General features: G+C 42.5%; 1 protein-coding gene across 4 annotated transcripts in view; it reads left to right on the top strand.

The window, feature by feature from the left end:
* CACNA2D3 (calcium voltage-gated channel auxiliary subunit alpha2delta 3) overlaps nt 1-27,596 on the top strand; it is a 781,459-nt gene that overhangs the window by 531,618 nt on the left and 222,245 nt on the right. For 3 of the 4 annotated variants that reach the window (XR_014796706.1, XR_014796707.1, XM_084903113.1), the window contains exon 14: nt 11,565-11,582. The exons of the other annotated variant lie outside the window; for it this stretch is intronic. Coding sequence is in view for 1 of the 3 variants with exons in the window: in XM_084903113.1 (XP_084759239.1) it covers nt 11,565-11,582 (18 nt within the window). In the remaining 2 variants the exon portion in view is untranslated. The remainder of the gene's footprint in view (nt 1-11,564; nt 11,583-27,596) is intronic. 4 annotated transcript variants of the gene reach the window in all.

Below are 27,596 nucleotides of genomic sequence, written 5' to 3'. Positions count from 1 at the left end.
TGTTCTTTAATTCTGATTGGCCTTTTTTTTTTTACATTTTCTATCTTTGTTGAAGTTCTCACTAAATTCATGTTTTCTCCTGAATTCATTGAGCATTTCTATAACCATCTCTTTGTATTATTTTCTGGTAGATTGCTTATATTCATTTTCGTTTAGTTATTTCTTGGGAGTTTTGTCCTGACCTTATTCCTTTGTCTCTTCATTTTGGCTATCTCTCTGTGTTTGTTACTATGTATATTGGGTAGATCTGCTATATCTCTTGGTCTTGAAAAAAACAGCCTTTTGTAGGGGACATCTTGTGGGTCTCAGTAGCAGGATGCCCTAGGCTCCCTAGAACCAGGTGCCCCAAGCATGTCCCTTTCGTGGGTTGTGTTTGTCCCCCTCTTATAATAGAACTGCAATAACTGTTGGTGTTCCAGTAGGTGGGGATGACCCTAGATGATCTGGTGTGTGGAGTTGGCTCTAGAGAGAGAGCTGTTTTGGTGCCATTCAGGTCCCCTATAAAATATGAGGGATGTGGATCTTTTTAGGTGGGGCTCTGGTGGGGGTCAAAGCTGGCTTGGAAGTGTTTCTCATCTGGAGCTTCTTGGAAGGGACTCCAGTATGGCCCAATGATGGCTGGCACTTGTTCTGGGCTCGGAGCAGCTTTAGAAAGGCTACATTGTGAATCAAGGAAGACTCCTGCTTATGCTGAACTTGGAAAAAGGCTGTAGTGTGAGCTGAGACTATATGATGCTCATGCTGAGCTTGGTACTACAATACTTGAGAAAGCCTGTGGTGAGAAACAAGGCCAGCTGCTATGTGTGGGGGTTCTGAAGTCACTTGAAAGAGGCTATGGCCAGTGTTATGGTTGGGGCTGGATCTCAAGGAATGGCAGAGCAAGGTGAATGGTGTTAGCCAAGATAATGGAGAAGGACAGAGATAATGGTGTTATAATGGTGCTAATTGACTTGGTGCCTGCTCACACTGGGCCAGCCAAGTAGAAGGAGATCACAACAAAAGAAATAATGGTGCCAGCTAATGCTTCTGTCTACAGAGAGAGTTCCCATTGATCCCAGCACCTCCTCTGAGGGTTCTTTATGCCTCCATTATGGAAGAGGAGAACTTATTCATCTATTTTGAAGGGTTTCAAATTCTTTGGATCACCATATCCCATGATAGGTCTTCCTTGGAGGGCCTTCTAGTCATTTCTGAGTTTTCTGTTTCTCTGAGACTATGACATGCCGTATGTATTCTCTGCTTTTAGACATCAAGGCCCATGTCTCTCCCAGGTGGCTTCAGATCTAGGTTGTGGGAGGCTGAAAAAAAGTAGTAGTACCTTCCTCTGTTGCACCCCTGTTGGTACTTCTCTTACTACCTCCTTTTCCTCCCCCAACCTTCTCAGTAAAATGTCTCCTTATATGTCCCCGTGTTGGCTCCAAGTTCATAGACTCAAAGGAATTACATGACATGCATAAATTATGAAACATTTTTGCAAATTAAGTTTTAATTAAAACCAGAAGCTTAGAGCATCCAACTGGAAGTAGTCACAATGTTGAAAAGTGACACTGGTAGGGTGGGAGTTCAGGAGAAGGTCTGAATGGTTTTGTATCCTGTTCAGATATTTCCAAAATGAATCCTGCAGCAAAGAACTTCCTTTCCTATCAGATTCTCCTTAATGTAAACTGACCCCTGGACTGCCAAGTGAACCAATGTGGTTTCCAAGCAGGAAATACAAACGCATCACTGGGGTTTCATCTGAACTTTGTCAAATTTCTTTTGATTCTACCAACCTGTGTTCTCACAGGGAACAAGCAGGAGCATGGGCTCCCCAACTCCAGATAATTTTTTCTGCAAGAGGACCACCCAAAGTAAGGGTGAGGAATGACAATTGTATTCCCAATACAATGCAGAGTTCAAGCCTGATGAGAAATGACTTCTTATTGTGAGAATATTCAGAACATTATAGTGAGCAAAATGTCTGGGACTTTTCTCCAGCCGATAGGCTTAGCTGTATGTAATGTGAGAATTGTTACATATAGCTAATGGTCTGCCCATTAATAATCCACATTTTCCAGCATCCCCAAAAATGTCTGCCATTAAGTGAGTAATCTATGCAGCCTTGCCTTTCATCCAGGCATGGCTCTCCTGCTGAAAGGAAAAAAAAAGAAAAAAGAAAAACAAACAAACAAACAAACAAAAACAGGTTTTTTTCATCCAAAAAAACCTGATCTTTAGTTATCAGTCCACTTCTTTCCTCCTAAATGACACCTGGTAGCTACTCTGCAGTGGCCAAGCAGTAGAACTACTTGTTCAGGAAATTTGAATTTGAGTATTCTCTCTGTCTGTAACTTATTTGGACCATGGAAAAGACCTATCCATATAATTTATTTTCTTTTAATTACTGGAAGAATTTTTAAAATAATAATACATAGTGTTGACTTAGGGGTGGTGAGATGAATAATAAAGACAGAATCCTGTTCAGAATGTAAATTGAGAAAGCTTTTCTTGGGGCATTTAACTAAAATATAGAATGTCCTTTAACTAGTAACTCAGCTTCTTGAAAAGTTGAAAATATATACAACAATCCTATTTAATAAAGAGGGAATATGCTAATTGACCCTCACACCATCGCAAACATGGTGGCACCTATAGCCAATCCAGAGGAAATATGGTAATTGACTGCCACACCCTCAAAGATGGCAGTGCCCACAGCCAATAGGGAGGGAATATACTAATTGATTGCCATGCCCTCAAAGGTGGCGGTTCCCATAGCCACAAGATGGTGACACCTAATCCCCTCAGCTTCACCAGGGGGCTCCACTCTGTGCACCTGCCTCTGGAGTTCCCCAGTCCCCTCAGTCCCCCAGCCATCCAGGGCCAGCTCAAGGCACAAGCATGCCTTGGATGGTGGCTGCCCAGCCGTCCAGGGCTGCCCAAGACTCAGATAACTAGGGCTGGCCTAGGCTTGCTCTGCTGGCAGTGGCAGAAGCAGAGGTGTGATGGGGTGTTGCCTTCCCAGTCACTGGGTCGCCTCCCACCCGAGGGCTCCTGGACTGTGAGAGGGGGTAGGCCAGGCTGAAGGACCCACCCCCTCCAGTGCATGAATTTTCATACATTGGGCCTCTAGTTTCACTATGAGGACATCTATTGCAAGGATATTTATTACAATGTCATTCATGTTAGTGACAAGGTGAATACAATTCAGATAGTTAATAACAAGGAATTCAATAAGTAATTTATTATATATTTATTATTGTTTTTTTAAAATATATTTTATTGATTTTTTTACAGAGAGGAAGAGAGAGGGATAGAGAGTTAGAAACATCGATGAGAGAGAATCATCAATCTGCTGCCTCTTGCACACCTCCTACTGGGGTATTGCCCGCAACCACGGTACATGCCCTTGATCGGAATGGAATCCAGGACCCTTCAGTCCGCAGGCCGACACTCTATCCACTGAGCCAAACCGGTTTCAGCAATTTATTATATATTTAAATAATTGAATACTGTACAGTCGTTTAACATGATGTTACCCAAGGTCAGCAATGGATATTAGAATAGTAGGTGGTATTAAAGGTCTTCTTTGCCTGTCTTTTATATGTAATTTTCTACAAGTAACATGCATTGCTTATGAGATTTTTTTTTTCAAAAGAACACTTTAAAATATCTGTGTGTTGCAAAGATATATATTGTTTTTTAAACATAATGTTGGAAAAATGAGTTAAAAGTTTCATCTATACCCCAAACTACATTTTGAGAAATCAATAATAACTTGTCTACAGAAGTGTTTTTCAAACTTTTTCACCTCATGGCACATATAAACTAATTTCTAAAATCCTGTGGCACACCAAAAATTATATTTTCTGCCCATCTGACAAAAAAGGTATAATTTTGATTCATTCACACTGGATGGCTATTGCTATATTGGCTATTGTAATTTTTTTTTTTTTTTTTTTTTTTTTTTTTTTTTTTTTTGGCAATCTAAGTGAAAAGAGGTCAGTGCCCCTGACTAAATAGTCAAGTATTGCATGTGTTAAATATACTTGTAGCACAGCGGTTGAAAATTGCTGGTCTATGGTCATGTAAGATAACACCCAAACTGGCAAAAGCAAGACAATTTGGAATACATAGATACCATTCTCTCACCTGAGTCTTTCTAACAAGGTTTGAAGGACTTGACTTAGGGGATATGGAAGAAAAATTTAAATGGGGAATTGAGTAATTTTAAAATAGAAAAGTCAGTTAAATTTATTTTCTTTTATTGACCCTGGTTTGTTCTCATCTTGCACTCTAAAAGTTGTCTGTCTCTGTCACTGCTCCCATTCTTCCCTCCGGCATTGGCAGCACCATGCCAGGGGATTAATGGAAGGCAGGAGACTTGGGCATGTATTTATCTCATTTAGTCCTCACACCAATCCCATGAAATGGTGTTATTACTGTTGTCTGACAGGTAAGACATTCAGAGGCCAGAGATATGTTGTTGCCCAAGTCCTCACAGCTGGAAAGTGGTAGGGTGGGATTTGAAACTAGCCTACCAAACTCCAAGGCCTTCCCTCTTTCATCCCTTCCTTCCTGCTTCCTTTCCTTTTGTCCTCCCTTCCTTTTCCTTCCTTCTTTTCTTCCTACCTCCTGTTTTCTTGTCTTATCTCTTTTTTTAGTTTCCTTTCTTTCTCTCCCCATCCATTCTTTCTTCATCCACATTTCCTTTTCTTTTTTCCCTCTTTCCTTTGTACTAAATTCTTACCAAGGGCCAGATACAGCACATGTCTAGTCCCTGATGATAAAACTGAATAAGACAGATATGGCATTTGGATGGATCTTAAGAGTTCAGGTGGGGAGGTAACAAATAAGATTACAGAATATAATAAATGCTAAGACAGGAATAAACAAGATGATGTCATAGAAAAACACTTGGGGTTGATATAAGGGCTCCTGTTAGAGGAGGTGCCATCAGAGCTAAAATCTGATAGATGGGTGGGAATCCGTGGGGGAAGGGACATCAGGGAATTGACATGGCCAGGGGATGGAGCATCAACCAATCAGAGAGAGCCACACAAAGGCTTTGAGGCAAGCAAAGGAGGCTTGGGCAACAGGACTGGGAAAGTAACAGGCTTATATTGCCAGATCATTCTGGATGCAATAAAGAGAAAGGACTGGAGGGAGGAAAAAAAGTGAGGAGGGAGGCAGGTGGGCAACAATGGTGGCTTGCTGTGCAATGGTGGGAGTGGATGGATGTGGGACAGAACCTATGCTGCCAAATCTCAGCTCATTGGAGACCTTCCCCTGCTTGGCATAGTTTTTGGAGTTGGAGGTGATTAGTGGAACTTCCTCTTATATAGAGAGAAGTGGGGATTTTATCCACGTTGCTTAATGAAGAAGAATGGAAGATTATAAATGCTAACATGTACAAGAAAAAAAAAATGAACACAAAGAACCTTTGCAGCAAGCAGGGATGTATTGCTCATTCATACGGCCTGAGGCAAAGGGCCAGCTTCCCAAATAGGATAAACATATGTAGGCCAGGCTTTTTTTGTTCTACACAGTTGGCAGGAAAACACTTTGTTTCCCATTTGGTCTTTACATATTTTATAGAGAAATGTGTTGTTTTGATCAATAGATCTTTAATTGGAGTTTATTTTTAAAAAGGAGTCCACTCAATCCCAGAACTGGGTTGAGCAAAAGAGCAATTTGTGTCCTCTCAGTTGTCCCCATGGCTCTGGGTACAACTCTGAGGTAGATACGAAATAAATGAGGGAAGTTAAAACAAAGCACGCCCTTTCCTCATGGAAGTGCTGTCTCTTTTTGGGACACCTTTGTATAGTTTCTGGGACTCAGAGAGTACTCCGATCTTCTACTCACCTGCAGCCCCCCAAAGCTCCTTTCTGGCCACCTCAGCATGCAGACCTGGGGCTAGAGGAATCCCCCATGATGCGGTTCCTGGATGTGGGCTCTCACCGCCCTCTCTTGGTGGCCTTGTCCGCCCCCTGACAGGGCTTACACCACCTACCATACACCTCTGCCTGCAAATCTCAGAAACATCTTAAAATTGCCAATTTCATACAGAACTGAACTTTGTATATTTTTCCTCAAATATCCTTGACCCGTAGTTTCTCTCTTCTCAGTAAATGGCTGTTTCATTCCTGCATTTACCTGGCCCACGTACCTTGGACACATCCTTGATGTCTTTCCTTCTCTCGGTTATCATCCAGTCCATCCTCTCTACACTCAAATAGATAGAGATCACTGCCTGCCACCTCCACCTCCAGCACCTTGGTCCATTATCACTCATCTAGGTTATTTAATAGCCTTCTCACTATTCTGCCTTCTCCAATCCTGTCTTTGCCGCTCTCTGGCTCTGTGACCTTACAGTTGTAACTTCTGCAAAAGTGTGATGATAATAGTACTTGCCTAATAAAGTTTCTTTGGGTTTTCAATAAATTAATATAGGAAAAGGACTTAGAATGTTGCATAGCATGTGATGGCTATTATAATTGGCTGTCATTTCTGCTATACGCAACATCCTAGTGTGTGGTTTCCATCCTCAAGATAACCTTATAGTTCAGAATGGCTACTAGGATGCCAGCCATTATAACTCCCTTCCTGGCAGTAGGCTGGAGGAAATCCTTTTCTTTACCATTTGGGAAAGCCATTTCCATGGATATCTCATTGGCCATGTCTGAATCACTTAGCCATAGCATGCTCTAATAGAGTCATTTAGCTGAGCCTCCCTAAATGTTGGATTTCTGTTACCCAAAAAAAAGGGGAGGGGCAGAATGTCAGTTATTGAAATTGGCAGTAACTGTGAATAGGATGAGCATGGTATTATCAGGGCATATGATATGTGGGGTCAGGCAAGGCTTCTCTGTGACAATGACAACTTACCAGAGAAGTAAAGGTGTTTGCTAGGGGAGGGGGAAGGGGAGGGAGGGTCCCAGGAGGAGGAGAGAGCATGTGACCCTTTCTGTGATAGGAGAGGGAGTGGTGAATATTTAGGCTCCACTGTACATCCAGTGTACAGTGGATGAGAGAACTGATAGGCTGAGAGAACTGATAAGCTGGATTATCTGTCCTCCATCCAGACTCTCTCATAAAAGGTGGTGCCAGGGTTACTCGTTGCACCTTTCTCACATGGGAGGTGCCCAGTGCAGTGGTCTGAGAGATTCCTTAGAGGCTTCAGGGGCATGGCCTGGTGCTAGCCCCATTGTTCTCCATGAGAAGCAGCATCTTGCTCCTAACAGTTAAAGCGGAGGTAGGCTGCAGACAGACTTAACTTTAGCACAAGCATCTCCTGGCTGGGTGAACTTGTACTTAGCCATTCTAAATACATTTGACCATTAAACAGCGCAGGGGTCCTGAGTATTAACCCCAAAGTGCCCCACCCCTGCATCGTCAACAGTAACAGTCTGAGTATAACTTTTGATTTTTCTATTAGCCTACTGTCAACCAGAGCTTTACCGATAACATAAAATTTCAAGTAACACACATTCTATTTTGTATATGTCATATTATTACATATTGTATTTTTACAATGAAGTAAGTGAGAAAATGTTATTAATAAATCATAAAGAAGAAAAAGTAACATTTTCTGCATTTATTAAAAAACACGAATAAGCGGACCCATGCAGTTTAAACCCATGTTGTTCAAAGGCCAAATGTATTATCCATTTCATCATCTATAAACTGAGGATGATACTAATATTTAACCAAGAGGTCCGCTGTGAGAACTAGCATTACTCACCATGGTAAAGCACTTAGCCAAGTGCCTGGTCCATTGAGAATATTCACTGAAGAGTGGCTGTTTCTATTATTCCTGTCACCTTCATCTTCATCACTTTCCTCTCCTTCCTTCTCTCTTGAATGACACATTCTTAGTCTTCTGTGTTCAAACATGAAGTGCCACATGAATGCATCCTGCACCCAGCTTTCCTCTAAGGATGGGCAAGCTAGCAGCACACCACGACGTCTTTCTTTCCTCACGCTTTTTAAAAAAAAAAGTGACCAGAGGGTGTACACAGTTGGTGTGGAATCATCCCATCTGGGGACATTTGACTTGGAAGGAACTTGAAGTTACCTGTGCAGACTGTTTTTGTAGTGAGGAAACAGACCCAGAGAGTGAAACATGGGTAGGCAGTGCCTGATAAGGTGGCCTTGAAGGAGAGGTCTTTGTGGGAGAGAAGTTGCCTCCCCTCAGACCCAGTGGTGGTGGGGAATTTTCCATCTTGGTTTTATGCTCGTCCATGGGTTGGTGAGACAATCTGAACATATACAGAAGCCTGTGCCAGGCATATGGGTGTCCAAACATTTCGTACCTATTCTTGTGGCAGAGATGTTTGTTTTCTTCTTGAAAGCCATCTACTTGGGTTATCAACATGGTGTGTAGGGGTGCAGTTGGCTGTGACATCCAGGTAGTTACCTCAGTTATCTTTCTCTGACATCCACCCTGGGTATACCCTATAACAATAAGGCTCCTTCTTTAACGGGTGAACACCAGTCACAGGCACCAATTAGAGAACTTCATGGAGACTTCCATACAAGGCAGATATCCTCCTCATGCCCTCATGGAGCTTGTGATCTTGTGGGAGAGAGACATGAAACAAATAATTACATAAAAAGTTATAGATGCGCTCAGACCTTCCGAGATCATCATGTCCAGGAATATGTTTTTGCTATTCCTCATTTTTTAGCCCACAACAGACATTGCTAATTGGTTGTTACATTCTTTCTAACAAAACTCAGACATAACTTCAGAATCCTTCTCAACATGTGAGAAGGTTGATCTCCTCCAGACAGCCATTACTAATCAGTCAGACTTGGCCCTCAAGGCAACACCTACTGGCCATCCAAGATGTGGCCCATTCCCCAGCCCTCCCTCCACCATTCCATTTTACGGAACAGCACCTTGGCCAATGGCTGGAAGGCATGGGCCACAAGACTCCAGCCAGAGGCAAAGGCAGACCCAGGGTCTGGGACCTGGCTCCCAGCTGGGGGCCCTGCATACTGCTTGCACATGTTGAGTGAACTGTATGTCCTCCAGGGCTGACTCCTAAGCAGTAGCATCTGTGGCTGCCAGTGATCTGATCTGAATTTGTTATGTTCTATTCCAAGGCTCCTTCTCAGTGGTCCAACCTGTTTAGGGCATTGCAAGCTGTAATTTACGTTATTTAAAAGCTCCGATAGGAAAGCTGCTCTTTGTTCTCATGAGTTATTTCTTGAGGAAAATATATGTTTTGTGGAAAGTTTGAGGGCAGCTGTAGCAAAGGACATCACCACAGAGGCCTGGTCTCTCATTTTCCTTCCCAGGGTTTCTCAATCGGGTGAGGCAAAAAGTGGTCTTTTCTGCTCCATGAAGATCAAACTTCCAGAAAGAGAGCAAGAGAGAGAGAAAGAGGGAAGTCTCCTTCCAGAGAGGCCTGTCAAGTCCAGCAGTTTGTACGGGCTTAACTTTGGTATTTATTTTATAGTTCGTCAAACATTTGTAATCCTCACGGCCCCCCGTGCATTTCATATGACATAGCTGTGATTCAGGGCAAATGCTTTCCTAAGGAAACACACATTCATCATTCCCCTAATGTTCGCATCTCTAAGGTTTCTTTTCCATTGTGTGAAAAGATGTTTAATATTTAAGAGATTTTTCTTTAAATGATTCCTCATTTTAAGCTCGATTTCTCACCTCTCCATACATATTTTCCCCGACCTCTTGAGAAGCACTGGAAGAACTCGTGAACTTCCTTTTGCATAGTCACAGCCTTAACTGGGAGGAAAGAATTCAAAAAGCATGCCTGTATTCCTGTCTTCTTAAGTTGGAAGAAGACCTTTCAGGATAAAATTGTGTGGAAAATATGTGTTGGGGAGGTTCACTCAACATGTGCCCTCATGGACATTCTTCTATATCCTGGAGAAGTCTCTGGGACCTGAGACATCTTGTTGGTCTGGATTTATCCTTCTGCCCTTTGCTGGGCTCCTATACAGGGTCAGGGCTGTAGGGTGGGTTCAAGAAAGCCCTGATCTTGGTGCATGGGAAGAGAGAGCATTCTTCCAAAGCCAAAAAGAATGGGAGGAAAGAAGATCCAAATGGGGGCCCTAGGATGTCTGGTTTAGTTGTCTTGCATCTTCTAGTATTTCTGATGTTATAAACATTAGTGGCCAAACTGGTGTGGCTCAGTGATGGGTTGTTGACCCAGGAACCAAGAGATCATGGTTTGATTTCTGGTTAGGGTACATGCCTGGGTTTCGGGCTGGATCTCCAGAAGGAGGCATGCAGGAGGCAGCTGATCAATGATTCTCTCTCATCATTAATGTTTCTATCTCTATCTCTCTCCCTTCCTCTCTCTCTCAAAGTCAATAATAAAAGAAATCATATTGAAGTCTAGAGACAGGAAGTCTGGGGTCACAATTTTCAAGTGTTTGTGACCTTTGTTAATGTATGAGTTTCGTTGAATTTGTGTGTTTTAAAGACAGGCAATCCAGCTTTGTAATTTATTGTCTATGGGATATTGTACAATTACATAACTTCTAATTTTCATTTTATTTGTCATTTGTAAAATGGGAATAATATGAGTGCCTAGTATTGGGTTGCTGTGATTTTATTTGATAATACAAAGAAAGGGCTTAATACGGTACCTGATGATGAATTCACAGCCAATAAATGTTAATCTCTAAGAAATAAGTTTGTCTTAAAAATGAATTCTTAGATTTGGTATTATATGCAGATAACACTAATTCTACTCCAGATTAGAAAAATGCTTTTTAAAACACTGTGTACTATAATGTCACAAATAATGTGGCATTAAGCCTGACAGTCTCAATGTAGAAAAATAGACAAATACATCTTGTAAATATTCATCTTTCTGCATGTCTATGACTTCAGTTTCTTGCCTATGCCATTGGGAAAGCGATTATGCTGGATATTATGCATTGACTGACTGCCTTTTTGTTGTTCTAAGAATATCAGCTTAACTTCAGAAATACAAATTCTTGTGCATGCTTTCTTAACCACCAATAAAGGGAATGGTTAATGTGCCACAAAGCAAAGAAATGGGCTTTAAAAGCATAACCTACTTCTAATTGTCTTACCTTTATGTACAACAGGGTTTCTCAACTTTGGTACCATCAACATGTGGCCCAGATAATTCTAAGCCCTGATCTGTAACCACTAGAGACCAATAGGTCTTGCTCCCTTCCCTCTCCCAACCACAAACGTGTCTGATGAGCCCTCCTCCAGTGGGAACTGATGTTACAGGAAGAAGGGATTGGGTCTTGGAAGTGTGTGTGTTTTGGGCTAGTGAACAGAACCTCATGTCCAGCTTTGCAGGGAGGTTACCAGACTGGCTGGGCATGGAGATTCCCAAAATGCCTGCTCACAACGATCTGTTGACACTACAGATTCAGACAGCAGATGCAATAATCAGCACTGAAGCTTTATTTTGGGAAATGACTTGGCTTTAGTTTTATTTTCCTCTTTTTCTCCCAATTATGGTCTTTTCATTTGCCAATGCAGCTGAACAAAGTTTTACAGTTAATCTTCACTTCTTATATAATGATTGCTTTTTTTCTTTTTGTTTTGTTTTCCCCTTATTTTTCAGCTCCCTCAGGCACAAAAGGTAAACTCTTTTCCATCACATTCCAGTCATCCCCAGAGCTCACGAGCTGTGCATGTTTCCATGGTCTTGTGCACTCAGCACTGTTCATGACCAGTGAAATGGTTTTCCTCTTACAACTTCAGCAGCCTGAAGTTGGACAGGAGCAAAAAGGCCAACTGAGTCAGCTGTCCCCTGTCATGCTGCCAAGTTAGTCCCCCAAGGTCCCCCCAAGGAGCCCTGTAGTAGACAGTGATATGGGAGCAAATCTCTGCCCAACCATTTTGCTAAGAATTCTCAAATAATAGGTCAAGGGTAAAGTTTGGCACATTCCTTCAAACATCGCATTCTAGATCTTCCCTGGGGAACTTTCCTAGAGAGACATATCATGTGAATAAATTAGGAAGGCCCAGTGACCAAGTTTAGATTCTGGGCTCTGAAGCCAAATCTCTGCAAACTCCCCTTGGGTTTTACTAGCTACAAAACCAACAGCTCCTTCTCTTGTCTTGTCACCCAGAGAACATTAGAACAGAGTTCTTACCAATGGCCAGACCCTTTCACTGGTCCTCATTGTCTGTCTGAGATGACCTGGATCCACCATCTAGAATGTTCTCTGTCCAGAAAGACTCCATGTGGTTGCAGTGCTGGCTTTGCTGTGTCGTCCCCATGGCATGTCATTGTATCTTAAAGACAGTTATGGCAGAAAACATATCACGTGATGCCTGCTGCCTTGTTCTTGTCTGTTTCACAAACCTGAGAAAGATTTCCAGGAGACACAGTCATTTCCGGGGGCCAAATGAAGGGTGGTTTTGTTTCAGGAGTTGAGGAAGGGTGCCAGTCCGAAATTTCAGCAGCACCTCCCCGACTCTCCAGTTTGTAAAAGAGATAATTTGGTTTTTCCTCGTTGAGGGAGATGGCACAACTGCTCTACAAAAGACAGTCTGTTCAGACCATATGGACAACCAGAGGCCTAGAAATCATTACACAATGTATTTGAGTATTTAAACAAGGCGAGACATGCTAGTGTGTGACTTGGCTTGTGGTGATGTTTGATTACACTCCAGTGCCATCACAAAAGGACTGAACACTTCATTAAAAGTTAAAAGTATTTGAGTAGAGCAGCCACTTCCAGGATAAATATATGGTCAGAATTCCAGAGTATCTGGAAGACTTAGCATCTTTGATAGGTCACGCTTTCCTAATTGCCCACATTTGAGATTTCTTTTAAAGAGATTTAATAAATTCAGTGCCTAAAAATGGACTGGCCCCAACTTACTGGCATTTGTTCATCAACTTTCCACTGATCCATATACAAAAGGATTCTGTTGTAGAAGATTCCTCGTGAATTTGAATTGCCATCAGCCATGGAAGTTTAAACAAAGTTCAAAGCAAACCAACGCGGGATATGGTAAGAACAATTGTTGCTGGGACATCTGATTCTTCAACAGCACTTAGTCCACTGAACTCTTTTCTTCTGTTGTCATGCGTTGACTCACATCCTATGCCCTGTGAAGGGAAGCATGTTATTGTGATCATACAAAGTTCAGAGTCATGGAAGATTCCCAGCGGCTTCCCTGTCTCCAAAACCTGCTGGGCCATGCAAGGGCCTTGTTCTGCAGCCCTATATAACATGAAATAGCTTTTCCTCCCATTGCTCACCTATAAATTGTCTTCTCTGTTCAAATAATATTAGAAATTATTAAGAACCCTGCTTGAAATGGTTTCAGAACTCTTTGGGGGTAGTTTCTGAGCAATTCAGCAGTTTGGAGGAGACCAAATATAAACCTCTGGCTATCTGGGCTGGAAGGAGAGGGCTGTTGATTGGAGGCCCACTGCAGATGGAAGCACCCTCCTTCAGGACCACCAGTATCCACTGGTTGTGTCTGAGCATCCTTGCCCCTCTCACCCTTCCTTGCCCGCCCCAGGGTTACCACAGTGACACCTGCAGAGTCCTTTACTGGAAAGATGAGGTTCTTACAATCATTAATTCCCCTCAAATAGGTTGTCTTGCACTTACCCTGCAAAGAAATATGGTGAGCTCCATTCCCACCTTCATTCACTTGTGACCATGAGCAAGTAACTTAAGCTCTCTAAGCCTTAGAATTCTTGTTTATTTAACAGGAGCGAGAGACTAACTTTGCAGTTAGGTTTTGAGAGTTATTTCTCTCACTTGTGCCTAGCACAGAGCTTGATATATGCTGGACTCTCACAAAATTTAGAGGTCCTGTGACTATTTGCTTGTCAAAGGATGCTCTAAAGCAGGTCAAGAGAGAAGTCTTGTGTGATAATGAAGTCTGGGAACTCTGCAGTGTTCTGTGGTTCTGACTCAAGCCTGATGATAATCAGGAGATGAGAGAAGATTCTAGATCTAGAAGATATGCTGGACTCCTCCTATTTTGTTAGAAACTCTGTGTATTTCCTGACTGTTCCCTTTACATGAGTCAGAAAGACATGCTGATTGGGTTTGACACCCCACAAAGCAAATGCTTCAAGAGACAATTGTTTTTGAGAGATTTCTTCCTAACTTTTTTTGACATTACCTGTAGATTTCACCCATCTGTGGACATGATTATAATGAGCCCCTTCCAAACTCAGGAGTTTATTGTTCTGGGATAAGAGGGAGGCATCTCCAGCTGCTTCCTCTTTGGCCTGTTTTTCACACCAGGTCATGAGTGCGTACATTGGACATATGGTGTCTGTATTTGTGCCATCTTGTATCATCTGCAACTGTTCCTCTATAAATATTTTAAATGGCTATGTCTCTATAAACATGCTTATTTTCATCTCTTTGCTGATCTACAATTAAAAATGTCCTATTTGGATGTCCTTCTTACATGTAGCAGCCACTAATGAATATTGTCTATAAGTTATGGTTTTTATGAGTCTAATATTTTGAGGATCTTTCAAAACTTATCTCCTAGCCCTTTATGACTATTTTCTGGAACAATTGTTTGCAAACAAATGGTTTTGTTTTGCTTTTTCCTGTGATTCCTCAGCACCTCTAAGATCATTTATGGGCCATAAATTTCAACCTTTTCTATAACCCAAATGTTGACACACCTGATCATTGTTAAATGTTTTCACCAAATACATAGGCAGCATCCTGAAATGTTGGTTTAAAATCATGTAGTGTGCAGACCCGATGCGTTCAGGCTATCACAGATCTCTTTTTTTGGTGGAAATTGAACAGCTTTCTCCAGTGTATTGATTGCCCTTGAATTCAATAATGAAAAATCATCCATATGTGAGAAAGATTTGCCCTTTTTTTCTTTACATGGTACTTCTTGACTTCAACAAAAATATCTGGATGATCATATTTTATTATAATAATATAGCAGAATTTCCCAGCGCCATTGCAAAGGCATAATCAATAGTCATACCTGGGGGTGGGGCGGGGGGCGGCCCATTTTTCAAGCTGCCTATTCATTCAAGTAGATTCTGTCTGTAGAAACTAAACAACAGATATTCACTCAGTGGTGAACTTAATCACTGTCGAGTGGGGCCTTGCATACTGAAAGGCAAAAATACTCATTGGCTGTTTATGGGGGTTAATTTTCGCACACACTGGTATCCCTTGCCTTCATTGTGTGCTGCTTTCCTATGCTTTTGGAGTTTGTCAAAGACAGTTTTTTGGAGGTTTTGAAGGTGCTTTATGTGTTGCTGGTCTGGTATTAGTTACTATCAGCCTGAGAATTCTGAGCAGGCACAGCAGTCTTCTCAAAACCCGAGTTAAAGACAGCCACACCTCCAATCCTGCTTGGAAAAGCAATTGATGCACCCAGGGCCTCACAGTGTGGCCAAGGATCCTACTTAATAGCCCAGCTGCCTGTTTTGTTTCCTGTTAGGAATAGCTTAACTTGCTTCTTGAACAAACACAGCAGGGTTCAAGATCTGTTGTTCTGCGCCTGCTGGGATAGTCTATGCTGCTTAGCTTGTGGGAGGACTCGGGAGTGCATAAATTAGCTTCCTAAATGGAAGTCAATTTTAGTTTTTCATTCAGGATGGGACTGTTTTATTAATTTCCACCCCTCAGTGTAAATGGGATCCTGAATTCATTTCTTTGTTTCCTTGTTTATATTAAATCGAGAGGAGTAACTGGAAGCATTCATTAATCTAAAGTTTTCTTCCCTTTTTATTCTCTCTCCCTCTCCTTCCCTTGTTCTTTAGGTGTAAACTTGTATGAGCAGAATTTGGCCTGCCCTTATCTCAGTGTAATCAGATTTCAGCAATTGTGAGGTGTTATTTATCATTCTTGGCCTCGTATAACTTCTATACTTTGAAATGTTGAGTTAACCGTCATTGAAAATAGAACATTGAAAGCGCAATGCTGCTGTTTTCATAGAGCTGAAGGTCTAGTGAGGTTAGCATTTCCTAGCAAAGTCGACCTAAATGAAGTGCAAGACTAAGGTGGTAACTGTTTACATTTGGTTCTGCTTTAGGACTCATTTGTTTTTAACCTTCACTTGTGTGTAAACTATTACATCTTGTTGTGAGAACCCTGTTTTCCCCTTATCATGCACCATTTTATAGGAACGCATATAGGCATGTTTTATACGCGTTCTCAAGCTGGGGCTGCTAAGCTTGATGAGACTCCAAGTCTGGAAGGTGCTTTTTTCCTGTGACTCTTAAGCACTTCTAAGATCATTTATGGACCATGAATTTCAACACTTTATATAACCCAAATATTGACACACCTGATCATCGTTAAATTTTTTCATCAAATACATAGGCAGCGGTGGGCTGCAGCTTAATTTAGAAGATCCATTCTGTGGTTGGGGATGGGAACTGGAAACCAAGGCAAGTCCAGTTCTCAGCTCTTCCCATGGCCAGTGGGATGGATGCTGGAAGTTGGAGTTACAGCATACTACTCAACCATACAATGGTGCCAAGTCCTTTGTCCTCAGCTATGATTCTGTATGAGAGTGTCTGTGATAGTCCAGACAAGCTGCTCTGCTCTTGAAGGAGTAAGTGAGCTTTGCAAGTTTCTTACTCATGTGAGTGTGGGCCACATGGCCCTGTCCAGTTCTGTGTTTGAGACCATAAACAAATGAATGCAAGACCCTCTGGCTCAGATGCATGGCTTCCTGATGGTGGGATGGCTGGCAGACAGTATACAGAGGCCAGCTGAAGCCCGTCAGCGGATTGGAACACGAACTCTCTGTGGAGGCATTCTTTATTTAAAGGAAAGAATTTGTTAATTTTAAACAACCTCATAATGTATGTCTACTTGTATGTATGAAAAATATCCAAGTTTTACCCTATTTTATATATGATATATATTTGACCTTTTGTTACACTTATATACTATCTTATAATAGGGAAAATGGCAAGGAAATAACAGAGATTCTATTTCATTATGAAAAAATATTTTTTTTTTTAGGTTTTACACTCTAAGAATGAAAATTAGTTTTTAAATAAGTCTTCAAGAAAACATTGCCAGTACATTTGAAGACTGTTCATACTTATATGCTTTAACCCAATAATTCTCTTTTGGAGAATCTTATTTAAATTGGTCAGCGGTTTACAAATTTATTTATTATGAGAAAAAAGAAGAACCAACATACCCAGCAATAGGAAAGGGATGGCAAAAGTTTCAGCAGTCCCGAGAGATAGTATATTAAGAAGCAAGTACAAAATTATGGGCCTAAAGGAGATTTAATAATATGCCTGTTCCACTCACACCTCATTGGAGAGCTGGCTGGAAGTAAAGGCAACCTTGGGCTTAAAACTGAGAAAAAGGGAGCTGGTGAGAACAGCATTGCCCACAATGCTATTCGGAGAGTGTGGTCACTGCATAGCATACTGCATGGGATAGCCCTCTGTACTATGGTCACACTACAAAATGGGCTAGTTCACCCTCATGGTGTAATCAGGAGAGCCCAGTAGTCTGAGGCCAATGCCAGGGTTAGCTGGAGGTAGGGGAGAGGCCCAGCCCTGCCAGCTGTCCCTGGTAACCTGGCCCAGATGCTGTCACGATTAGCCCTGGTGTTCTCATGTTCATCTTGGGGTGAAAACATCCCTCTTGCAGGCCTCTCTTGAGAGGAAGGCACATGAGCAGACAGTCAAGGCATCCATACCCAGTGTTCAGCTTGAAGCTGTTCAGGCAGTGATGCTAATAGGCTTAGCAGGGGTCTTCAAACTACGGCCCGTGGGCCACATGCAGCCCCCAGGGGAGTCTGATCCTGCCCGCCAGGTTTTTTGGGCAGTGAGCGCAGCCAAGGTGTTACAGTAGGGATTAGTATAATAGTTCATATAGTCCGGCCCTCCGGCTCTCTGAGGGACCGTGATCTGGCCCCCACTTTAAAAAGTTTGAAGACCCCTGTTATGCCTTGCTTATTAGAGAGAAAAGGTTAAAGATAAAGCAGAAATTGTTTGAAAGCACCGATATAGCCTGGTGTTCTTAGAAAAAATAACTACTTATTTGTAAAGACAAAGAACCAGCACTTTGTAATCCCAAGCTTAATTTTTAATGTCTTAGGAATTTAAAATCTTTTTTTTTAATTTCATGGTTTAAAATATGTGAATGTTTTCTACTATTTCTTTAAATCAAGCAAAACCAAGAAATATGACTCTCTTGAGGAGTTAAAGCAATCGAAGCTACTCATAACACTGCTAAAATGAAACTGCCTTTTCTTTAGAAAGTCAAAGAAAAATCTGAAAAAAAACAGTGGAATCTTTTTTAAAAATGTTTATTTACAATTGTTCTTGCATCTCAAAATGAATATATACATCCTTCTTCTTTTTATAAGGGAAGGAAGGCAGAGAATTGAAAGAAGATATTTCAAAAGAGTCCAGATGACTTGTGTGACATCAAATGTCAGCATAACCAATGTTAAGTTCTGGGGAAGTCTTGAGGAAGACAGCCTAGGACAGGCCATGTTTTGATTCCCTTGCTTCTGGATGTCATCCGATAGGTCATTCTTATTGACCCCAAGGTGACCTTGAACTCAAACTTGTGTTGCCATTTTGAGGTCTCCTCTCTATTTGTTGATAGATGTAGAGCACCAGTGTCCATTACATGGCATCTTAGATACATTTCCAGAAAAAAGTAATATACGCATCTACACTATATTGATCAAGACACTGGAAGAGAAAATCATTTAAAGGATAACTGCATGGCATACCTCAACGAAGTAAAGAGCTATGCAACCCAGAACATGTGATCCTGAATCAAGAATGCATTTTTTTTTCTGACTTCATTACTATATTTGCATTCCTTCCAAAGAATAGCATTACCACCAATCAGAGTCAATACAAGTCCAAGACTAACTTGACAATCAAATCGATGTCAAAATGGAAATCTAGCACAAGTCTATATCAAATCAATGTCAAACCACCACCAGTAATTTTCGTCAGAATTTTCAGGTCCTCAAGGGGGAGACTTTCTGTGTGGCAGATAGAATAGGTAAACAGCACCAGTGACTCAGGTGTAGCCTCTCCTTTCTTTGCTTTTTTTTTTTACATATTTTTTTGGATATGAACAATTTTTATTTTCATCAGCAGAATTTGTCTACTTGTATAATCTCTGCAAGTTTTAACTGGGAAATTGGTCATTTTAATGAAGCAATTGCCTTTTTGGTTTTTCTTCCTAAGCTCATCCACATATTTCTTGGTCTGGTTCAGTGCCTGATCCTTTTTCCAGTCACATTATTTGTTGGTCAGACCCCTAATTAATGGATATGTCTTCATTACAAGCGCAAATGTAGCTGAGTGCCCTGGAGTGATGGCTCTGTGTGAGTCTCCAGACATCTCATGCCAAAGGATTCAACTGAAATGACCCTCTGGGTAAACTGAAGCAGTTGAGCAATCATGCATAGCAACACTACTAAGAAGTTCAAAAACAGAGAGTTCCATGTTTATCCCTTCAAATTAACAAGAAGGATTTGGGGAAGGGAGGGGGACCAACCCTAGTTTCACGAGGTAGAAAAATGTCAGGCAAGGGACTAATGCCATGGTATGGATTTTCTTTTTCCAGAAATGACTCACTCAGTCGAACCACTGGCTGAATCACGAGCTCTTTTTGTGTCAATGGGACCCATACACTTTCTCCCAGACCGGGGACACAGGAGATGATTCGGAGGTGCTGCTTCTGAAGCATCTGTCTTTTCTTCCGTGACCCTCTCCGTCCCCAGCAATGACCTTCCCAATGTGCATCCTTCCCACCGCCTTTACTCTTGGCAGTCACAACTCTCACCTCCCCGGCTGCTTTCTAAAGCCATGATGTTCTATCATGGGATAAAGAAATAGTATTCTATATTGTTTATGTAATATGAATGGAGAGGTGAACTTCTCTCCCCAAGCCTAGAATGTTCCTTGTGAGATTAATTGCACTTGACAGATGTGCCAGGCACTGTACTAGGGTGTTTCACATCTATAATTCTACTTTATCCTCCCAGGAACTCTGGGGGATCTTTCTGTTTTCAGGTGATTTGCTTGGTTGCCTTTATCATCACATGCCATTTGTCACAACATGACATGTCATACCCCCCAACTCAGGAAGCGGAGGACAGTGTGATTAGGACAGGGCTTCTAGAATTAGGCAGCCTAAGGCTCAAAACCTGACCCTGCCAACTTCTGTGACTAGGAGCAAGGTACTTTGCTCTTTTATCTTAAAAATCTTCACCTGCAAGACCTTTGCAACGTCTGTGTCAGGGTTAAATAAGGCTATGTAAATATAAAACATTTGAAGCAAAGTTTGGCTAAAGCAAGCTGTACTTGGCAATAGATATGGATAGGTGGGTGGATGGATAGATGGAAGGAAGGAAGGAAGGAAGGAAGGAAGGAAGGAAGGAAGGAAGGAAGGAAGGAGGAAGGAAGGAAGAAAGAAAGGATAAAAGGATGGAGAGATGAAAATGAGCCCAGTTTGAACAGCCTGCTCTGGGATGCAGTCTATGTGCTACTGCAGACCATTTCTCCTTTTATGCTGCTCTCCAAGGAGGTGACAGTGTTTAATTAAGCTGTTTTTGTTTTGTTTTTTTTTAAAAAAAAAAAGCTCTGTGACATCAGCTGGACATCATAGGCCTTCTGCCCTATGGGTGGCAGCTGCATGCGGGCATCAGCTTCCCAGAAACCACTAAGCAAAGACACAAGGAGAAGGGGGGAACAGAGGCTGCCCGCCATGAGAGCTGCAGCAGTAGCCTTAGAGTCTGTCAGAATGCTGGTCCCAGTCCTCTGTGACTCCTCTTCCTCTCCGGACCTCACTTTTAAGCTAAATAAAAGGATGGGGTTGGGGTAAATTTCTTCCAAGAGTGTCTCCTGAGCGCTCCTTATTTAACAACTCCACGCTGAATGCTGCGGGTGAAAAGAGAAAGCATCCCAGCTTCTGCCCCTGGGGTCCTCCGGCTCCACCGAACCCCAGCTTCCCTTCCAGCTGCGTGTTCAGTGACTTTGCTGCATTAACAGTTTGCACAGACCTGGTCCTAGATGGTATCTTAGGCTGTAGAGTAAATATGATTATCTTTGTAGTGAGGTTGGAGAGCATCTGGTTCCCATTTCCACTTCGTTAGGGAAGGTTTATGGAGGAAGCGGCATTTCAGGGGGTCTTTAAACAAGGGGAAGGCTTTGTCTCAGCCCCGAAGCTCCACACTTGGCTGGGTTTCCAGGCATCAATTGTGGAGAGGTGGCTACGCCACGTTTGTGAACATATAAATGTCTGTCCGCAAAGGGGATGGGGGTCAGTTATGTGTCCTAGCTCGTCGTGAACACTGGCCAAAGCCTAATGCCCCACGATAATTCTCATGTTCATTATTTTGGGGAATTCTTGAAATAAGCATGTTCTACCCTAATAAACAAACACAGCCATTTCCCAAGACAGCTTTCAGACATGCTCATCTGTCATATCCTCCTGCCAGGCCTTTACTTATATGTGTCCCTGGTCAAAGGCAGCATCCTCCTCTATGTACATGTTTACTCATAAGCGCATTTGCTGCCTGATGGCTTACATCTTAGAAACTCTGGGGGGGAAAGGAAACAAAGGAAACGTTTTCCTGAACAATAACAACTTTATTAGAAGACAGTTATTTGGAAAGTCTCACACAGATGTTCCAACATCAGCCTTATCATCCGCCATGCTGTCCTCAGGTTGTTTAAATGAGAATGAAAGAACCGACAAATTCAGCGACTTAGTTCATGCAAGATGCAGGTAAAGTTCAAAAGGGAAATCTGTTTATTTTTGTGTTTAGACAACTTAAAACATAGTGAATCTTGTAAGAATTAAGGATCTCCACTGAGACATAAGAGCATGAAACAGACTGACAGATTTCAGAGGGAAGGTGGGGGTGGGAGATGGGTAGAGATTAACCACTGAGGAACTTAGGTACATATATGCATAGCTCATGGACCCAGACAATAGTGTGGTGGAGGCCTGGAAGCGGTGGGTGCTGGGTGGAGGGAGACAAAGGGAAACAAAACAACAACAACAACAAAAAACAAAACAAAACACAAAGGGGACATTTGTAATACTTTCAACAATAAAGATAAATTAAAATATATATTATTCTGTATGATGAATTAAAAATAGATTGGAAGGAACTAGATTAGAAATGAAGAGACCATATAAAAATCTGCTTCTAAAGACCTTTCCCTAAAAAAAAAAAAAATGTTTAAGAAAAGAGAATTGAGGCTTTTGATGAGGGTGTAGGTATAAGATGGATATAACTGTTTTGAAGCATAACTGATGAAATCTATTAAAAATTTCAAAGCTTAAAAAGAATGCAGACTCTCCAGATCTCAGGTGCAAGTAGCAGTGACTCAGTAAGACAAAGAAATGCGTTGGCTGAAGCAAGATGACATTTATGGCCCTAATCGGCTTGGCTCAGAGGATAGAGCGTTGGCCTGCGGACTGAAGGGTCCCAGGTTGGATTCCGGTCAAGGGCATGTACCTTGGTTGTGGGCACATCTCCAATAAGGGGTGTGCAGGAGGCAGCACATTGATGTTTCTCTCTCGTTGATGTTTCTAACTCTCTATCCCTCTCCCTTCCTCTCTATAAAAAATCAATAAAATATATTTTTTAAAAGATGACATTTACATACACTCTCTGGGACTCAGTGACTACACTTCACCGAGAGAATCACAGGCAGAGCAGGGAGCATGTCACTTGAAGGTTTATTTATTCCAAGTCCATGATTATGCTCCACTGCTATTGAGGATTCAGGCATTTTGCAAAAATGTTGAAAAATGCCAGTGCAAACTGAGAATCTAAATAATGTCCGTTGTCCGTAATTTGTCTAGATTTTCAAAGAGAAACAGTTCATCTGAGGAGTGTTAGAAAAGACAGACGCTTCATAGCTTACATGGAAAGAACCAGCTCTTCAATTAAAAATAACAATGCCTGCTTTTTCAAAACCTCTTGCTATAAAGAGCATCCAAAATACTGATAGTCATATGTAATATGTTGAACCAAGAATACAAAATTTTATTCTGATAGCTTTTTCATGTGAAAGTGTTACAGTTGTTCTTTCAAAGGGCCGTTTTGTTCTTCATGCAAAAGGGAGTTGTTTTTTTTTAAAAAAAGAACTATTATCATCATTATTTTTTTGCATTAATATTCATTGCAAGCATATGCTTTTGGGTGGTTTTATTTATAAAATGCTTTCTGTAGATAAGTATTTATGGGGATTTTCTTATTATTAAAAACTTCAATCACACAGAAAAGAGATAAGTATAAAACACTTAATCAGAGATATACACGATTTAGAAGTCTTTTGGTCTTATTGTAGAAAAAACTATTCTTTCTTACCCTTCTCATTTTATTTTATTTTAAATTTCTTTATTAATTATGGTATCACATAAATTACCTTCATCCCCCCATCCCCCCAAACTCCTCCCCACATATTTCCCCTACCCTTCCCCCCATTGTCCATGACCACTGGTTAGGCTTATTTGCATGTACACATGTCTTTGGTTGATCTCTCCCTTTTGCCCCCACCCTCCCCTACCTTCCATTACCCTTCTCATTTTAAAATGATTTCTTGGGCTACTGAGTAAACTGATTTTGACATTTGCAGACACGTGTAAAGCCTCTCTTTAAAACGGACCAGCAGGTTTCATGATCAGCTGGGGAAATCTCAAGGAGAGTAATATTCAGGGTCAGATAATGTTACCATTAGCCAATCAGATGATGTTAATGATCCTGAGCTCCCTTTTCACACGTAAGATGCGCCAATGGGATTTTGTTTCCAGGTTTCAGTGGGTCTCACCTGTGTTCTTCTCTGGAGCTTGCCTGTTTCCCTACCAGGGGGTGTCCTCGGAGTCAAGGCACTTCTGCTTATACCCCAAAACAGAAAGTACAGGTGAGGATAGGTCCTTGAGGATGGTTCTTATGGGATTCCCCCCTGACATCTCTTCCCAGTGCTGAGGATTAGGGCTCCTGTGATGAAGGCAGGGGTAGGAGGTTGGGGGAGGAGATGTAGACAGGCATGGAAGGGATAGGTACAGAGGACTTTTGGGTCCAGGAATAGATGGGAAGGCCCAGGGAGTTTTTGCATGTGTAGAGGGTCTCTTCCTAGCCACCTCTTCTGTTCATGTGTCCCAGCTCTTCTCCCTGATGCTCCCATCTGCACAGACTGTCCTTCCCATGACTTTCTTCTTAGTTGCTCTGGAGTGTGAAAACTGGAGGACATGGGTGCCATCTGTTTCCATCCAGTCCCACTGCCCCTCCCTCAGCATATGATGCCCAGAGAATGGCCCTTGGGGATTCCCAGGTCATTGGTAGACTTAAGCTCATGGAGAGAGGAGAGGAGAAAATGCCAAGGAGTTGGCTTCCTTCCATTCAAGCTGCATTTGAGAAAGTGAAAGAAAAAAAAAGAATCCCCCCCCTTTCCAGCACTCCCGTGTCACCTTCTCAGGTCCTGCTTACCTGAAGAATCAGTGTTAGTCCTTTCTAAACATTTCATCTGCTATGGAAAGATGTACACAACTGTGTGTTTCCACCTCCTAGTACTCTGATTTTCCTATTAAAACAAGGGTTATTGGCAGAACTAAGAGTTGATACAGTCTATCTTTTCCTCCACTGAAGAGGAACTAAGTGACATTGCTGTCATTTAAATACATTTTTTATTGGGAAGGCCATATTCTGAAAAGGGCTTATCTCCCAGGCCCTTGTGCCTGCAATTCCCCTAACCTGCCACTAGGGAGTGGCAGTGTCTTTTCCTGGAGCGCAAGTTGGCGTTCATCTACAGTACTGGAAGGAAGGCACTGCTAGAATACAGCTACATGCATGTGTCTATAAAATGTGTTTGTATTATGTCCTGCACTTACACGATGTACTCTTAAAATGGTCAATACATTGATCAACTTTAATAAGAAAAAGGAAAACGTAGAAACCTAAGAGGAGCAAAGTACAGGAGGAATGTGATATTTAAGGAGAGTCACTGAGTTGGCCTTTGATCTTGGCTTAGCGCCCGCCCCTTCCTGAGCCGCTTCCCCATTTGTGCACAACCTCCTCTTTGAGCCCAGGCCTCCAGGGCTGAGCAGACCTGGCAGAAGGCTCTGCTGAAAACCACCTGGCAGCTCTTAACTCGCTCAAATGCCTTCTCAGGGCCTGGCACCCAGCTCGCCCTCTTTCCCTGGGGCTTGGCACGCACCTTCAGGAGGCTCCAGCTGCAGGACAAACCGAGGGCTGTGCCACTGGCCTGGCAAGCTTTCTCTGAGGGGAGAGGTGAGAAAGGCACCACAGCAGATGCCCTGGTCTAAAGGGCCTATTGGACACTGGTGATGCTGCGCCCGTCTCCCTGTCTGTCCTCACATCTGTGTCCTGGTGGGAAGGACCACCTCCACGGGTAGCTAGAGCTTACTGGGTCATTTATGGCCAATATTGGCACTTGCACAACTCAGGGCTCTTCTTTCATGAGTCACAAAACCAATCCATACTCATTTGGGCAAAACAACAAAACAAAACAAAATAAAAAAACACTGCTTCAAATGACCCAATCATGACAAAAAGCATGGGGGGGCTGACCTTAGGAAGGAGGGCATCCAGGGGCTGGGACTCTCTCTTTCTCCTGTTTTAATCTCTCTGCCTTTCCTTTTCCCCCATAACACACACACACACACACACACACACACACACACACAAACACACACACACACACTCACACACCCCTCGTATCTCTCCTCCTCTCTCTGGGGTGACTTTGTGTCCTCAGTGGCTGCTCTGTGGGGGAGGGGAGGTGGGCATGGCTGTCAGTATCACATTCTTATAACTGTCCACAAAGAGGAGTAGAGGTTTTTACTTATTAGTCCAGGTAGGAAAAAAGAAAAAAAGCCAAGATAGCCCACCTTGAATTATTGCCTAATAAACCAATCAATGTGGCCTAGAGAGAATGTGCATGTGTGTGCATATGTGTGCATACGTGTATGTGCTTGTGTGTGTGTGTGTGTGTGTGTGTGTGTGTGTAGTGCTCTGGTTGGCTCAGCCTAGGTCTGATGCCCAGTCACAAGCAGGATGGAAGAGCTTAGCTGCCAAGAGAAACTTGTGGGTGGAATGGGTGAAGGGGGTGATATTTACAAAAGATGAGGAAAAAGGGGCTGGGCAGTTTTTAAAAAGGTCTTCATATATTCTGTCACTCATAAATAATCTTAAGTATAAAACAACTGGATGAATCTATCACTTAATCCCTGACAGGTATCACTAAAATCCAGACAATTTTACTTCAGCTCCCCTGCTCATGTAGTGAGAGCCGGTGTGCCCACCCCGGCCGGCTCCTCGCCCTCTGCCTCCTTAGTCTTGGTCTCCCCTGACAGACTTGTGTTTCCTGAAGATAAGACCTATGTCTCATTCCTAGCTGACTTCCAGCACATGGCATAGAACTTGGCACAAAGCTGATGCTCAGGGAATGTTTCTCAAAGGAATCAATGAATAATAACAATTAGGCCGGCAGCAAAAACTGTCATGCCACAACTGTGGTGCCATTGTTTTATCCGGGCCACACCCAAAGTGGTCTGCAGTGTCACCCACGGGAAGCAAATCAGGAGGAGCAGAGGCCTGGCATCGCTGCCTGCGCCTCTCACATGAATCCAAATGCATATTCATATGGGCCACATGCATGATTAACTTGGGAAGCTAGCAGGAAGCAGTCAATCTGTTGAGCAAGCTTGCGTTTTATAAACCAGGTGTTCGGTATTATTATTCATCATTTCCTTTGATACTAGAACAGTCCCCATTATGTAGCACAGGAAATGAAGGCTATGGAATAATATACACGTATTATACAACGGAGCCCCACAACCAAGCCTTCTGGAGGCCTGTTCAAAGCCTGGGCAAGTGTAATTGAATGGTAGTTCATTTTAGGGTTCCCACTTGGACTTGAGTTAATGGGATTTTGCTGAGATGGACCATGGTGACCCCCCTCTCCCATTCCTACACTTTGGAAAATGAATGTTGACTCTACGTCTGCGTTTTTCTTGGAAGCCACGCGTATGAATCATAAGCAGCTCTTGCCTCAGCAGCTGCTACAGGTTAAAGGGCCAGAGAAAAGCAGGGACCCCCTAGCGTTTGGGGACAGAGGGTGTCTGGCTGTGGTTGGCTGCCTAACTTCTGCTTGGTGGTCTGGAAAAAAAACTTTTGCCACTGGCTTCTATTTCCTATGGCGTGAGTACTGAATGCCTTTCTATCATAAAATATTTACAGTGCAAATTAATTTTCAAATTGATGTTCCTGCTCCATGAAATGTTTAAGATTCACAAAAGCCAGACAGACCTGTGGAGGCTGGGGAAGAAGGAGCTGGTGGGTTCAGAATAACATGAAGAGCATTCAAGTAATATTTCCAAGGCCCAGCTAGCCCGCATGGCCATATGATGGGCTTACAGCCTGGGGAGGTCCAAGTTAGGGTTCTTGCCAACCGCATCCCAGTCTGGGCCAGAGCTGCCCCTAGGAGAGGAGTAGGTGAGCTCATAGCATAGTGCCTAGACTGAGCTCACTGCATTCCTTTTGTTTACCTGGGGTAGGTTACAAATGAGTGGTTTCAGATAAAATATGGGGATTTCTTTCTAGGTAACGATGATGTAGTCCTTACCTTTGGAATTAACCCCTGCGTGGA

Source organism: Pipistrellus hanaki (assembly GCF_964339955.1).
Source record: "Pipistrellus hanaki genome assembly, chromosome: 13".
Taxonomy (NCBI): domain Eukaryota; kingdom Metazoa; phylum Chordata; class Mammalia; order Chiroptera; family Vespertilionidae; genus Pipistrellus; species Pipistrellus hanaki.
The sequence above is the reverse complement of the archived record's forward strand: the minus strand, read 5'-3'. Positions and strand labels throughout refer to the sequence as shown.